At 34.0% G+C, this 16639-nt stretch overlaps 1 protein-coding gene across 5 annotated transcripts in view; it reads right to left on the bottom strand.

Moving 5' to 3' along the window:
* Pik3c2g (phosphatidylinositol-4-phosphate 3-kinase catalytic subunit type 2 gamma) overlaps window positions 1-16639 on the bottom strand; it is a 367859-nt gene that overhangs the window by 275393 nt on the left and 75827 nt on the right. For 4 of the 5 annotated variants that reach the window (XM_047549321.1, XM_047549319.1, XM_047549322.1 and 1 more), the window contains 4 exons: window positions 13485-13555; window positions 9662-9725; window positions 4813-4872; window positions 876-998 (listed from right to left, as the gene is read on the bottom strand). In XM_047549321.1, the coding sequence (XP_047405277.1) occupies window positions 876-998; window positions 4813-4872; window positions 9662-9725; window positions 13485-13555 (318 nt within the window). Of the gene's footprint in view, window positions 1-875; window positions 999-4812; window positions 4873-7519; window positions 7627-9661; window positions 9726-13484; window positions 13556-16639 lie in introns of those variants that run through there. The other variant, XM_047549324.1, reaches the window with a different exon arrangement.

Here is a 16639-nt window from a genome sequence, read left to right as displayed (position 1 = left end):
GAGGAGTAATGCTGTCAATTTCATTATAGTGTATTATTATAAGTGTTCTATTTTATTGTTATTGTTGTTTGTCTCTTACTGTGCTTAATTTATAAATTATACTCTGTATAGGAGAAAACAGTATATATAGGGTTTGGAACTATCCTTGGTTTCAGGCATCCCCTGGGGGTCTTAGACATATCCCCTAAGGAGAAAAGGGGACTACATTGTTATTATTATTATACATTTCTGCTTTATTATATGCTAAACTAATAATTTTAGATTCATTGTAATCAGATTTCATATTTTTCTTTGGCATTAGCCACACTTATAATTCTTCCATTATTTCTGGGATTTAGAAAAACCACATAATGCCCATTTTTCAAAACCCTCAAACCAAAAAATCAGTTCAGGATATAGTATCCAGAGAAATACATTCACAACTCATAGTGGCATTATGCACTACAAATTCAGTGAAAGATACCTGAAAAATTGATACCTTCATTTCTAATCATGTACTTGTACACACAAGCATCAGCACTTATCAGGGCAAATACTAGTGGTTGTGAGAGTCATCAAAAACCTGTACATGTGAAATGCTATATCTATCTAGGTAGGACTGATTTCAGTTTCACTTGGAAGTTATAGGATAATTACAAACTTTAAACTTGTAAGAAATGTCCTTTTACATTTACTTAAATCTATTTGGTGTAACAATAACGAGCTGCCATTACTCCCAAATGATTGATATATACCATGTGCATGCACACACATACAGATACACATGCAAACACACCCAGATGTATAGTTATCAAGTCAGAAGTCTATCACTCTCCTTAATTAATTACTGAGCTCTGGTTTAATGTAGTTACTGTGTAATAAATGAATACATTTACCTTTGCTTTCCTTTGAAGAATTAGATTTAGTTCATTCACTGCATCTGTAATTTGTTTGATTTCCACACACCCCAGAACACTGCATATATTTTTAGTTTCTTCAATAACATCATCTGCATATTGCTGTAGATGACAAGATTTACAGAGTACTGCTTATTAAAATTGAAAAGGCATTAATATGTCATCAAATTATCACTCTTTCTGTGAAGAGGAAATGGAAAAAAAAATGTGGTTGTTCTCATACAAAAAGTTCTCAGGAGTCTGGTTATCCCGTGACCCAAGCCACAATTTGCATTGAGTGAATGCTCAAAGGTAGGACTAACTCAAAACTAATTACTTACTTAAAGAGAGAAGAAAAAAGTAGAAGAGAAAGGAGAAAAGTAGAAAAGGAGAGAAAGAAAACAAGACAAAGACATCGAATTACAGCACAAAACATATTTTAAGTCTATTCTAGAGCATTTTTTTTAAAAAAATGTATCAATTCAAAGCCATGGCATGAATTATTAGGATACTACTCATTAATAGGATACTACTCTGCTTATTTGTGGAAAAAAAAAAAACCGTACTTCTTAATATGTTGCTAATAACTCTTGTGTGATTTTACAAACGCTGAGAACTGCTGACAGGCCAAGGGAGAATAACTAATTAATAAAGTGAAAGACAAAACAGAGATTCCAAAAGTGTCCACAAATTTGATTCATGAACTAAAAGTAAGAAGATGTAATTTAGTTGGGATACATTCTAAGTCTTTCATAGATTATGTATGCCTACTTATTATACTAGAAAGAAGAAAAATCTATGAATAATTTCAATTGAAAAAATTCAATTGTTTCATTTCTGTGTAAATACATTATAAGTGAACATACTGAGTGTGATGTGGCTACCAGAAGATTTACTAAAAAATAAATGGAACCAAATACTTAGAACCTCGATAACTAGAAGGTTACAAGTTTCACAACAATTCCATGTATATCATCACTACTGGAGTGTAGTTTTGGGTAGTGTGCTTGAGAATGGACTTGACAAGCTGGATTTTCCCAAAGGAGAGCAACTTCACTATTAATATCCTGTTAACATATTCATTCAGAACAGCATAGTAGACAATATTTTCAGCTCTGAACATGGTTTCTGGGTATTAAAATCCTGCCTCTTTTCCTTTCTACCTGGGACCATCTTTACTGTAGTAAGCTTTAAGGTGCCTAGGTCCCCTCTGGTATGAAGTGGGAATAATAATAATCAATTATAGGTTCATTGTAAAGATGATTGAGATAAAACATAAAAAAGTGCCTGGCAAAGAATGAGGCTAAATTTTAATGCTTAATTAATTTTTAGCCATTCACACCAATGTTTCAGTTTTTAAGATGAATGAGATACTGCATATGCACAGATAGCTAATAAAATGTGAATTAAAAAGTCATAAAACTATGTGAGAGGTACATATTAGGTGCCATTTTTTATTCAGACATTCTAAGTAGGTATGTGAGATATGTAAATTTGTGAAAATTCATAAGTATTACTATTTAAAATGCAAATGTTGGGTTGATTTTGGTCACTAGGTAGCTGGTAGCCAATTTACTCAATCTACTATACCAGTCTTGCAGTACTTCTTATCTGATTTATCTTATTTAATCTTCATAAAAATTCTGAAAGATAAATATTATATTCATTATATTCATGAGTCACTGAGATTGCTAGAATATGTTAAGTGAAATGTTGCAATTACAAAATTAACTTGGTGATTTATTGGATATGAACAACTAAGATTGGATTTAAGATGACTCCAAAATTTCATATTTGGAAAAGGAACAAGGCAGACTGGCATTAATCATGGCAAAAACACAGACACGATGGGAAGATTTTGGGTGGTACTGTGGTGCAGGTATTTTTTGATACAGAGAGCATGAGCTTCCCAGGGAGAGGGCAATGAGATTCAACTCCAGCACATGATGGATTGAGAAACATCCCTATCCATGTGCACACACACACACACACACACACACACACACATATACACAGACCCTACAAGCTCATATGAACACTAGATGAACTGTAAGAAAACAAAATGCACAATAGCCCAAACCAAAAACAGGCCAATTCTCTCAGTGACATAAATTTAGCAAGAACTTCAAGCCTGAGGAGTAGCTCAAATGCTAGTGGCTGCAATGGTTGAGGAGAGTATCAGACTGAATTTAGATCCTCAGGCTTAGAAATTAGTGTTTATTGCTCACATTGGGATAAGTAGGTGAAGCATTATGCTTAAACTAGTTGGTAGAGGTAGGGGAGGGGCAGAGCTGGAGCTAAGATCACTGAATAAACTGCAGATACTGAATGGATGGCCACCTGTAAAGAGTGGTGAAAGAAAAACTATACCCAATGATCAAGAGAACTTTGAGGAAGTGTTATGGTCTAGCTATGGGGTGTCCCCCAAAAGGTCATATGTAATAATGCAAGAAAGTTTAGAGATGAAATGATTGGGTTATAAGATTCTTAACCTAATGAGTGCATCCCTTGATAGGGTAGGACTGGAAGAGGTGGGTTACTGGGGGCATGACTTTGGAATTTATATTTTGTCTGTGGTGAGGAGAGTCTCTCTCTCTCTCTCTCTCTCTCTCTCTCTCTCTCTCTCTCTCTCTCTCTCTCCTTCCTAGTGCCACGTTCCCAGCTGCTTTCTTCCACCACACCCTTCTGTCATGATGTTCTGTCTCACCTTGGCCCAGAGCAACAGCAACAGTCAGATATCTATAAACTGAGACCTCTGAAACCATGGCATCAAAATAACTTTTCCTACTTAAAATTGTTCTTGTCAGGTCTTTTGTTTGCAGCAGCAAAAACAAGTTGACTAAAACAGGAGAACGTTTTCTACCCAGAGTCTTTGCATAAGGAAATTACCTAAAAAATTAAATGCTGTCTTTGCTATGTATAGCTGTGGATTATTAATTTATATTACCTGTGCTGGGTATTTGTGCTAAAAATAAGTGGGCTATTTTTTGTTATTTTTGACCCAGGCAGAAGCAAATGCAAAACTACTGAGTAGGAACACTTTCCTAAACCAAAACCAGAGTTCACCCCAAAATAATAAATATATAACCCATAACACATGTATGTGTACAAGTACACACAGACATACAGACACACACACTTTGGTAGGAGAATAAAATCAGCTTAAAATTTACAAATTTGATGACAACTGATCCACATTAGGAAATTCTTTATAGATACAAAACAATAGGATTATTTCAAAAGAAAAATTCCTAATTCGGCCTATTTCAAGCTATGTCAAATTCAGATTTGGGCATTATTTTTAGAATTTGAATATAACTCTCCAGAAAGAATAGATGAAGGAAAGAAATGTTGAACTGGGTGCATAACATTTCAGAACATCTATTTCAATAATGGAGGAGAAAGTTTGGGTCACAGAGTACTCCAAAGTGTGGAGACATAAGCCATAAGATGACAGCTAATGGACACCAACATAAACGTTGGTACCATAAAATTTTTGCTCAAAAAAAGAAAGTGGAACATAATAACTATCTTCAAATATTTTGTGACCTTTTGGGAGAAAGGGAGATTAGTTTACTGGAAATAGCTCCAAAATGATAAATTAGCACATATGGTTGCAAATTCAGAAAGGTTCATTTTGGCTCAATGACCAGAAAATCTTTCTTAAAATTATTTGTCCAAATCTTGAGTAGGCCTCTGTGAATAGAGAATTCCTCCATATTATAGGTATGTGAGCAATTAGAAATGTTAGAGATTTTTGCATTGCATAGGAGTTTGGACTACACTAAATTCTTTCTAACTCTGCTTTGTTGAGTTAATAAAGTTTGTTTATGTGATGGCATTGTATGTGCTATAATCTAGGATTGTTTTAGAAAATATTTGACATATTATAGACTTTGAAAGAGTAGCATTATGATACTATAGGTACCGAGCATACCTGTAAAGTATTTTGAACATTAGAAGAGATGGGTGACAAATTTTTCTCCTCTGCATCTTTCTGGAAAACAAAACAAACAGCAAATAATTTCATTTAGCTGCGATGGAAACTAAAGTAATATGCATTTAAAAATCCATGCAATAGCTTACCATCTTCCAGATTTTATATAAATTTTAAAAAGTTTCTATATGTATATAAACTGAAAATCATCAAATTCAATTAATGAGCTTAAACTGAAAATTCAGAACACTTTTCATTCCAGGTGTAGTAGTACTATTACAAATTATTGTCTCTTTAAAGAATAAGATTTTCTTTTAAGTTACAGTTGAGCTTGAAATGTAAAATGTTGGTCCCAATATAAAGTAAAAAAGCCTGATAGTATACAAAATAGCACCCTTCTCTGAATTCAGTAGAGAGATAATGACCAACATATCAAAATTTGTGGGATGTTGATAAAATTGAGAGAAATTTTTGGTCTTAAAACTAAAAAATGGAATAGTTCTGTGTCAATTTTAAAAATTGAATTTGTAGTAAAATCCTTCTTGTAAGGAAAACCCCAGAGCAGAGAGTTTCATTAGTGAATGAAGTGACTTAAGGAAGCAATAAAACCAAATCTACACAAATTTCCTCAGTATATAAAGGAAGAGAGAACATTGCTCAACTTATTTTATAAGGTCAACATTCACTCTGCTACTTAAATCAAATACAAATATCATAGGAAATTAAACTATATTCTGATGTCCCTCATAAATATAGATGCAATATCCTTAATGAAGTATCAGCTAATTGAAGCTGGAAATTTATGAAAAGGATGATAAATATTTAATAAGTAGGCTTTATCATAGTAAGAGAAAAATATTTTTTTTAATTTGAAAAAAATAAAAGAAAAACCATGCAGAAAAACATTTGACAAAATTCATCATCCATTCAAGACATAACCTCCTAGCAAATTAGGAATAGAAGGAAATTTCTTTAATCTAGTGAAAGGCAACAAACTTCATTTCACAGTTACAAAACTTCACGCTTGCAAAAGTAACTTTCTAAGAATACATAACCAGGCAAGCATTCTGTTCTTAAATATTCTAGTAAAATTCTATTGAAACATTTGCTAAGTATTAAATAATAAAGCAAATAAAATAAAAAAACCCCATAATTGGAAAACAAAAGAAAAATTATTTCACAGATAGCATGATTGTTTATGTAGAAATGTTAAGTAATCTAAAAATCAGTTCCTTGAAATTAAAAAAAAAGGAAAATTCAACAAGATATACCATTCAAGGCAAGGTATGAAAGTTGTCTATTTCTATATATTAGTAACAATTTGAAAATAATATAAAACAGTATTTATGATATCATACAAAACACAAAATAATAAGGATGAAATTAATAAAATGTGCCTATACCTGTATTCTAAATTCGAAAGTATTACTGAAAAAATTTGAGAAAGCCTATATAAATGGAAAGATGGATTGGATTAGAAAATTCAGTATTTTGAAATACCAGTTCTCCTGAAATTTATCAATAGATTCAACACAGTTGTTAGCAAATTACCTAAAATAATCAGATTTTTTAAAAAGAATAATAATGGAGAACATTTATTATTTTATTTCTAAACAGTCCATAAAAGCATGGCAATTAACATGGTGTTGCATTGATATAAGGATACACACTTAAAGAAACAGAATAGGAAGTCTAGAAATTGACCTGCAAATACATTGCTAATTGTTCTTGACACTGTGGCAAAGATTATGAAATAGAGAAAACATACCATTTAAAATCAATTATTCAGGAATAATTGGTTATTCATTCAGAAAAACAAAAAAAAACCTTGAGTGTTACCTCCTCACACACACAAAAAGTAAACTTAACTAGGTCACCGAACTAAAAATCAGCTACACCCATAAATAGTCTAGTGATGAATAATGTAAACACAAGGCAAGTTGAATAAAAACTTCCATAATGATGGAGATTGACAAATATATCTATCTAACTTTGGAACCTCTGCTCCCAAATTCTGTCCTAAACTGCTACTCTGCTTAAATTATGTTTGAAATTGGGACTTCTGAAAATCTAACAATAGGTTTGCTTGAAGAGAGCTGCAGTTCTCAAAAATGCTAGACATATTATAAAATCCCTATGTATGAATATTTCTACCCCTGTTTAGGTGAATACCTTTAGCTTGTTGTTGTTGGGGGCTGGGCAGGTGTGAGATAGGTGTTATTTTGCCTCCCTCACATTAAAATGACTCCCTCACATCAGTCATTTAAATCAGTCATTAAAACTGAATAATAAAGATAAAGATTCATCTGGTTTCCTTTTTAGTACTGCCTTCCAGTCATGGGTGACATGGTAGAAGGAAGGTATTGGAAGGCCTGACTCTTTTCAGATCAGGTAGATGTTTCATGGAGCCCAACCACAGTTTGAAGCACCAACAGATTTTTCTCAATCCTGGTCCATCTACTTTATAATTAGTTCAATAATTACTAGATTCTCTCTAAGTTTGCCACCAGTGGTAGAGAATGCTAACTTTCTGTAAAGTTTCTAACTGGCATTTTATTAAGGAATTTGGGGACAGTATATTAGAACCTACTATGAAGAAACGATTTTGAATCAGAAGTTGATCCTTTTATGTAGACTGAGATCTGATTTTATACTGGCAATTATATATCTGTAAATATTATTTATGCGATTATGCTGTCTCTCTTATAAGATCATCAGCGTCTTCAGGGTGTGGTTTAGTTTTCGATCCTTCAGTTTTCCAGTGAGTAAATAGTTCTATGATTTGCATCAAATAAGCATTCAGTGATACATTTGGGGAAATTCTTTCTCTTCTATTCTTACTTTATCTGAAATGTTAAAGATTAAAAACAAATATAGAATGATTATTGAAGGTATTCCTTATAGTTCAGGATACTAGTAGAATAGAAGAGGTAGAACAAAAAGGTTCAATGGAAAAGCTCGGGGTAAATGACTTCCAAAATTAGTCATTTAACCTAAGACACAGAATGCCCAATCTGAAATGAGTAGAGCCTAAAATATGTTGAAGTAATCATTCTGAGGAAAGAAAATATTTGCTAAGTTAAGTTATCCTTATTATTTGGTAACATTCATGGTAAATTTATTCACTCACATCTTTGTTATTTTTCAAATCATGTATAGTCCAAGTTTGGCAAATAGGCTAAAAACATTACCTTATAAATTGATGCTGTTTTAGACATCAATGAAATGCCATTTAATGTGCTTGTTGAATAATAGAAGATGCAAAATAAAGAATTAAGAATATTAGAGTCTGTCCTCCATTCTCACATATTTACGACTGATGTTTCACAAAAGAAAAAAAAACTCATTTCAAAAGTTAATTGTTTTGAACTGAGTTCATATGGAATGTCTCAAACACTATGTCTATTTATAAAGTAATTTATTGGTAAGAGAGCATCACTATTTGCCAGCAATAATGTAAAGACTATTTCTTTGATGTTTTGCCAAGTGTTAAGTCATACTGGAAAAATTCATAGTAGTCAATGGTTTCTTTCAAAGTGAGTTATATTGGAGTCTTCATACGTGTGTAATCTGATCAAACTTCTAAATTTAGAAGTTAAGCACTGTTACGGAATCTCAAAAATTGGTGTGTGTGTGATATATTAGCAAACTGAGGCATTTAGATAACTAGATTAATTCATTCTTAAGTAGATTATCATAACCTCAAAAGCATCTCTATATACAGACAAAATTTATAAATGACCTAGGGATGAAATTTTAATGTGTCCTGGGTACCTGTAAGTTTGAACTTCTGTATTAGAAAGAATAATTATCACAAGTTTGAAAAACCAAACTCAAAGTCAATTAATTAGTGGAAAAAAAATTCTCACTTGTTTTAAAAATAGTCTTTGACTCATACAATGTTCTGTAATAATACAGTGTTTTATTTGTGAAACACTGACCCTTTTCCAGAAGAAACAGCTGCAGGAAATGATCTGCCTAATGGAGATCACAACTTGGATGCCCAAAACATGACCCAATTTCAATAGTGTTGGACTGTCCACATCATTTTCTCTTGCCAAAGATGCTTCTTCTCTCTTCATGTAATGAGTTGATTTCTCCATGCAGTTAGCAGCAGAGAAATCTGGAGTTATTCTAGATACCCCCTCCGTTTTTACCTAGTCTTTTACCTGATTATGTAAATGGCACATTTTCACCTGTTATGGATCTGTCCACTTATCTACATTCCTACATTTGAGTGTTAATCTATGCTTGAATCATCTCTCTATTCTAATAAAATGCTCCTCCAATCAGGTTGTACCACCCTGCAGAATGACTTCATGTCATCAACTGAGAAATTTGAAAATCTTTAATTGCCCATGTCAGGCCCCTATGATCCCATATCACTTGGCCCCATTTACTCCTTTTGTCTGGTTTCTTTCCAGGATCTCACCCTGAATTCTTATAACCATGCAAAATTTCATACAGCTTCCTAATTACACCAACCCTTTTCATTATTCTGTTTCTGTTTTCCTTTACTGAAATTTATCCCTCCTCCACATCTTCCTTCAAGATTACCCTTCTCTGGCCTGAAAACATTGAATTCTCTTTCAATGCACAGTCTAAATGGGTAAAATTAATAATCCTGCCTTATATATCCTGCCTACACACAGGTCTTTCATGGTATTTATAATACTTCATTGCACATATCTTTTATTTATTTTTTCATGGTAGAATGAAAGCCCCCTCAAGTATAGGCTTTCTGTTTCATTCATCTTTGTTCCTTCAGAAATTTTCAAAATTTCAGGAAAATAGAACATGCTTAATGAAATCTTATTTAATTGATAGAAGAAATCACAAAAGCCAATACCTGGGTTTTCAATAGGTATTTCAGGTGGAAATCATATTTTTTTAATATTGTTGAGAGGCATTGTCTGAAAGGAAAAAAAAAAACTTCATTAAAATTGGGTGGAAAATTTTATCTTGTATTATCGTTAGCACAAATATTTATCAAGTTGTGTTTGGTACACGATTCTATAATACACAGTGTATAAAAGGGATTACACTCAATATAATTTTGAAAGCATTTTATAAGTGCTATATAAAGTTTTTACAGCTTGAAAGTCTACAAATATATTTGAATATTTTTAGCATTCCAAAGAAATCATGACAGATTAACCAAATCTTTCAAAGGCTGAACTTTATGTCAAATAACTGTTAAATTAAAATATGAGTTACAAAGGTGAGATGTTATAAAATATACATATGGTCTTGGTCCCTGTTTCCTAAAATACTTAGAATCTTTGAAGTGGTAATTCTCTTTTTGTTTACTAATGAGTTGACTGGTGGCTGGACCCCATGGGTAGCTTCAGGATAGGAACCAATCACTTTGATAGGATCAAAGCAGAATTAGAGGGGTTGTTGAACACCAATGGTCAATGATTCAATCAATCATGGCTTCCTAATGAAGCCTCCATTAAAGTTCAAAAGGACAGGGTTTGGAGACCTTTCAGATGTCTGAATACCTGGAGATTCCTGGACAGTGCTTTGCCTGGAGAAGGCATGAAACTCTGCTCCCCATCCCAACACCTAGCTCTAAGAATCTCTTCATCTGCATCCTTCTTAAATATTTTACAATAAACTGCTAAATGTGATTCTGAGTTCTGTGAACCACTCAAGCAAATTACTCAAACCCAGTGAGGAGATTGTGGGACCCCAATTTCTAGCTAGTTAGAACAACTGATAAAAAGAGCTGGGGCTTGCAACTGGCATCTGAAGTATATGTGTATGTGGTGGGGGACAGTCTTGGGGACTAAGCCCTCAAACTCTGGGAACTCACACTGTATCCAAGTAAATACAGAACTGAAGTGAATTAGAGGACACCGAGCTGGGGTCCACTGAAGAGTTGATTGCTTGCTTGCTGGTGGTAGGGAAAAATCCTCATTGCTTAAGTCTTTTGTGGTGATTATTATATATTATCACAAGTTGTGTCATGTAAGTCTTTTTCAACTCAGAAGGGATTCATAGCTGGGTGTGGTAGGGCATATCTGTAATCCCAGCAGCTTGGGAGGCTGAGGCAGGAGGATCACAAATTCAAAGCCAACCTCAGCATTTAGCAAAATTCTAAGCAATTTAGCAGAGACCCCGTCTCTAAATAAAATATATAAAGAAGGGCTGGGGATATGACTCAGAGGTTAAGTGCCCTGGTACCCCTCCCCACCAAAAAAAAAAAAGGGGGGGGGGATTCATAAGAAGATAATGGTAAATACTAACATCATGAAATGTTAAATATGCAAAAGCTTGTAGAGAATTGCATTTGGAATTAATGGTATACTTTTATAATAGTGGTGTCTTTGATACCAAACCTCTGCTTTTTTCTTTCCTAAGCTTCTCTTATTCCAGACTTTCTGTTTAGTTTAATTGGAATATACATGATTTGAGCAGGGATCCTTGTGGGTTTCACTCTTCAAAAGATTATTAACGTTACCTTCTTATTTGTCCTGAAGACTCCTAAATTGAATTGAATAATGAGTCACACAAAATAAAAACACAGCATTGAAAACCAATCAATATGTTTTACAGCAGCTGCCTCCTCACTCTTATTACATTATCAATTTCGTGGGAGTCCATCTGTCAGTTCAAAGAGAAAATACATAGACTATGTCGATGGAGGGATAGGAAAGGAATAGCACGTTTTCATATAAAATCTGTTTCTAAAACTAAAACCCCACCAGGAGTGCACTGATTTCAGCACTTGACTTTAAGGTATGGTATCTATTTTATAGAACAACTACTAGGAAGTAGTGAATGTCAGTAAAGTTCTCATCTTCTAAAAGGTAGTTGAGTCATAGAGTAAGCAAAATCTAAGTTCCCACCATCTAGCAGTTGACCTTCTGATGACACCATCAAGTGGCAGAGCAGCACTGTCTCACTGGCCTAAAGGAGGCTGAGAATGGACCTGTGCTAGATGACACTGAAGAAAGCTAAGGGGTTGAGTTTGGAATACCATGGAAGTAGAATCAGCACTCCTTCAGAGTTAGACTGTGTTTTATTCATGGCTGCAACATTAAATCTGTACAATAGTTGGCAAAACTTTGCAACTTCTTCCTTTTTTTTTTTTTAATTTTTAGTTTTCTTACCAGAGTAACACTAGGAGGTGACATCCTCCAAGATTGTGGTCCACTGCTCTGGGATTGGAGGGAAAGAGTGGAGGAGTTAAAATCTGATTCTAGGTAGTCCCTGGTAGGTGTCCTCTAGGCTTTACCACAACACAACTGTTTTTAGCCTTGTGGACACCTGGACAGGCAATGACAGGTATAGGACAAGAACAGAGTAAATACATACTGGCTGTGACCCTCTTCTCACAACCTCTGCTTCTTGCCTTTCTGTGTCCTACCAAACCAGTTCAAAATAATGCCTTGTCTCCCAGGCATTCCCCACTTTTTAAGTAATTTGTCATATTTGATTGCTCTCTCTCTCTCTCTCTGTCACTCTTTCTCTCTGTCTTTCTCTCCCCCCACCTCTCTCTCTCTCTCTCTCTCTCTCTCTCTCTCTCTCTCTCTCTCTCTCTCTCTCTCTCTCTCTCCTGTTCCTGGATAAATTTGTTTCACAAAGATAAAACTACAGCCTTTGCTAATATGCTGCTATATTGGGAGTTAAAATGCTATACTAACTCAATCCTTATAATTAGTTACAAAACAAAATTTTGGGTTAGCTTACGTGTAGTCTTTTCTAGTCCTAGGCATTCTATGATGTTATAGTGTGAGGCTGAAAATTTGGGGAGAGGAAGTAGGAAGTGGGACACACATGGAAAAGACTCATAGCTTAATGAAAAAATATGGCCTTTGAATATATCAGATAGATCTGATTTTAGTCCTGCCACTAGCGACCTGAGTGGCCTTGGAAAAGTTATTTAACTTCCCAGAACTGCAGTCTGTTTGATTCTGAAGTAGAATCATATGCATTATCATGGCATTTGGGGGAGGGCGGAAATTAGGTGAGATAAGGCATGCAAAATGTATAACTCTACAAAGTGATAACTATTATTTTATATCAGACTTTGCTTTAGAGATTTATGACATATATTTCCCACAACATATTTTTTGCTGGTTCAGCTCAGAAGAATTTAGTTCCAGATATACCCTGACTGTAGCAAATTTAGCTTTCTAATAGGTCTATTCTTTCAAATAATACATGCATATATTTAGTCAAAAGAATCAATTAGGGTCTGTTCATTTCCTGTCACTTGAGTCTTCTGATATGAATTCACTCTCCTCTGTTTATGATATACCAATTATATTCAGAGAGCTCCAGAATTTTAAGCAGGGGATTGTGACTTTCAAAGTATGGAAATTCAGTTTTACAAAGAGCTTAGTGACACATGCATACCCAAATTCAAAAAATGAATGAGAAAAAAAAATCCTTGAAAATGTAATAACCAGCAGCAGAAATATTTTAAAATGAATGTTAGATTGTTCTGGAAGGTGTTAGCAGCTCTTCAAATATATCTGAAAAGCTGTGAAGAACAGATAATTATTAACAGAACTTGCCAAAGGGAGATATCTATAAAAAGTACAATAGCTTTCATGATACTAGTGAAAGGACTGTCTTTACAACTAACTGAAAAATATTGTGATTTGGTGTGTGAGAACTCAGTCAGAAAGCCATCTTGAAGCAGAAGTAAAATGTCTTACCTGGATACTTTCCAAACGTGCGTAAACTCTAGAAGTTGGTTTGGGTGAAACTGACAGTGGTCGTCCTCATTCTGTAGACAGCAGGATATATTAATATTTATAGAGTGAATAGGAATGAGTGCCAGATAAAAATAGGTCTGCAACTTCCTGCTGTCATTTTATTCACCTCTGTTGATAACCCTCATTCATCATTTTTATGCTTCTTCTTAAAGACTCTCCTTAAGTGTACAAGCCTTCTTTTCAGTAGTGAAACAGAAAGCTAAGCTTTGGTTGAAGCTAAATTGAGAAGACAGTTGAAAAACTTCCTGGCATCACCAAGGTCAAACATTAATTTCTACTAGAGTGCAGGGATGCAGGCTTTTAGCCACCAGTTCTCCCCACAAAGTGCTTTCTCCTTCTTCCTTTTTTTTTTTTTTTTTTTTCTCTTCTTTCACTTAGGGCATATTTTGCCATGTGGGGCAGCAGGCAGAAAATGAACTCCTCCATTTTTCAGCTTCAACACATCTTGCCACTGAAATGTCACTGTAAGAGAGCTTTCCCTTTCATGAACACTACATTATGCTAATGAATGACAAAATCTGATAAGTATAAATTCTAGGACATATCAGTTGCCAGTTTATTTTCAGTCCTGTAGCCCATATGCACACACAAACACACTGTCACACGCTCACTCTCAACTCCTTAACTAGCTCTTTCTAACTAGGTATTCATAAAGCTATGTAACTGTGCAGATATAATGCCATATACTCCATCATAATCACACTATTTGACCACACAGTGGCAGGCAACAAAGTGGAAAGCTGAATAAGTTCCTTATTGCTTGGGGTGTATATAATCTTGTGTGTCGATGCACACATTCACTTTTTAAATTGCCTATTAGAGCTTCTGATGGAAAACCTCAGAAGAAAAGTCTGTATGTGACTGAAGGTCAAAGGTGAACTAATTTGTATGTTTTCTTTTTTTGTGAGGAGGTAGAAAGAAACTAAGTTACTTGGGAAGAGTAAGGTCATCAGTATAAAACAATGCTTTAAGTGCATGTTTTTAAAAAGAAACTATAGAGAGGCTAAAGAACTTGGAGATGTGAGGCTTACTCTAGGAATTTCTAGAGCTTCATTCATGTATGCAATAAGACAATTTTTTTTTTTTCTGAGAGAAGGCCACACTTTAGTTATATTGTTCAGCAAAAAGGAAGGGAAATATAAAGAGAATAACAGTCAAAAAAGAATAATAAGTTTAGAAATGTAATATCTTAGTACCTGGCACTTCCCTTCTTTCAGATGATAAAACCAAAGCATGTATGTAAATAATAAAAAAATTTAAATTTTTATGTATGGAAATGGAAAAAACAAACTTGAAATATATACATCTGTATAGTTATTTGTATCTTTCTGTTCATCATACTTACATTTATTGTAAAACCATTTTATTTGATTTACAGAAATATTTTGGGGTAGGGGAAATTGGCCTTTGTTGCATTGCCATTTATTAGAATTTTTTTAAGTGGAGAAGAAATTCAGCAGCTGTATATGGAATATAGTGTGTGCTTCACTTTTTTCCAGAGCTGAAGACCATGTGTTGGCCTTAAGAAAAAAGTCAAACCTATATTGTCATTTAAAATTATGTTGTTAGGAATATTCCCTTGAACTAGAAGCAAATCTTGTTTTTATGATTAGTACCTACAACACTTTTTTGGCAACACTTTTGATCAACTTAGAGAAAGATAAGAGCAAAAATTTAAAGAGATGCAGTCACTCACATCACATCTAATCATTGTAGGAGTTTTAAGATTTTGAAATTGAGGATGGTTTCTAAAGACCACCAAATTGCTAAATGAAGCAAGAATTAAAGAAGAATTAAATTGTCATATTTTAGTATAATATAATCAAATTTCAAATAGGGAAGTCATCTAAGATGAATTGAGTTTGGTAATGCCTTTTATAATTATAAACTACTGAAGTATCTATTGAAAGGCAACGGTGTCGATAAATTTAGTCAAATGACAATGATTATTATGTTCTTATGTGAAAAAGTACCATCAATTTACTTTTACAGTCTTACCATGACAGTATAATTGTTCATAAATGTTTAGCTTACAGCTGAAATTCTGAAAATTGAGAGAATTTTGACAACATTTTGAAAAGTAGAATTGAGAACATTCATCTCTTTATGACATCTATATAAAAATAAGGGTCAATTGTTTTAAATATGGCAATTCAGAAGAATCAAAAGATGATAAGCTGTCTCAATATATTAAAATACTCAATATTACACCTAGATCCTCAAAAGAAAACTTTCTAAAGTTTACTTTAAAATCAGGCAGTGAGGGAGGAGGGGGAGGGTAAAGGTAGGTACTGGGGACTGAATTGGAGCAAATTGCATTTTGTCAAAATGAATCCTAATATTATGTATAACTGACATGAACCAATGAAAAACAAAAAAAGGCAATTATTCTTTTGTTTGTTTATTTATTTTTGTCACATATAACATTTGCCCTTGAGAGTATAATTTATTCTGCTTTCTGCATATTAAAAAATTTTTTTTTTAAAAAGTGTTATGCATCAAAATTGTTGACCTATCAATAAACACCATGATTACTTTAATTTGGATCTGAGTGTTCCTCAAAGGCCCATGTATTAAAGACTTCATTCCCAGAGTGGCATTAATGGAAGGTGGAATCATTAAGAGGTTGGGGGTCAAGTGGGAAGTTTATAGGTCTCTGGAGGAGTACACTTCAAAGAGATTGTCCTGAGTCTTTTTTTTTTTTTTTTTTGGCCACCTAGTTCCTAATGAGATGTCAGATTTTTGCTTCAACATATGCTCCTGTCATGATAAGCTGCCTTACCATAGCCTCAAAGCAGCAGGGCCAACTGATCATGGACTGGCACCTCCAAAACTGTGAGCCAAAATAGTCTTCTCCCTTCATGTGATGACTATGGCATTTGTTATAGTGATGGAAAGCTGACTAACAGAAAATTGGTTGTGAGAAGCTGGCAGTCTTTGCTGTTGCTATGTACTTGATGATGTGGAGAAGTCTTTGGAATTGGTTTATGGGAAGAGTTTGGAAATATTTTGAGGAGTCAGCTAGAGAAAACCTAGCATGTTGTCAACAGAGCTTAACCTGTGATTTTGGTGAGGGCTCAAAAGACCTGAATGCT

The sequence above is a fragment of the Sciurus carolinensis genome, chromosome 4, assembly GCF_902686445.1.
Source record: "Sciurus carolinensis chromosome 4, mSciCar1.2, whole genome shotgun sequence".
NCBI lineage: Eukaryota > Metazoa > Chordata > Mammalia > Rodentia > Sciuridae > Sciurus > Sciurus carolinensis.
This window is presented reverse-complemented; position numbering and strand designations above follow the sequence as displayed.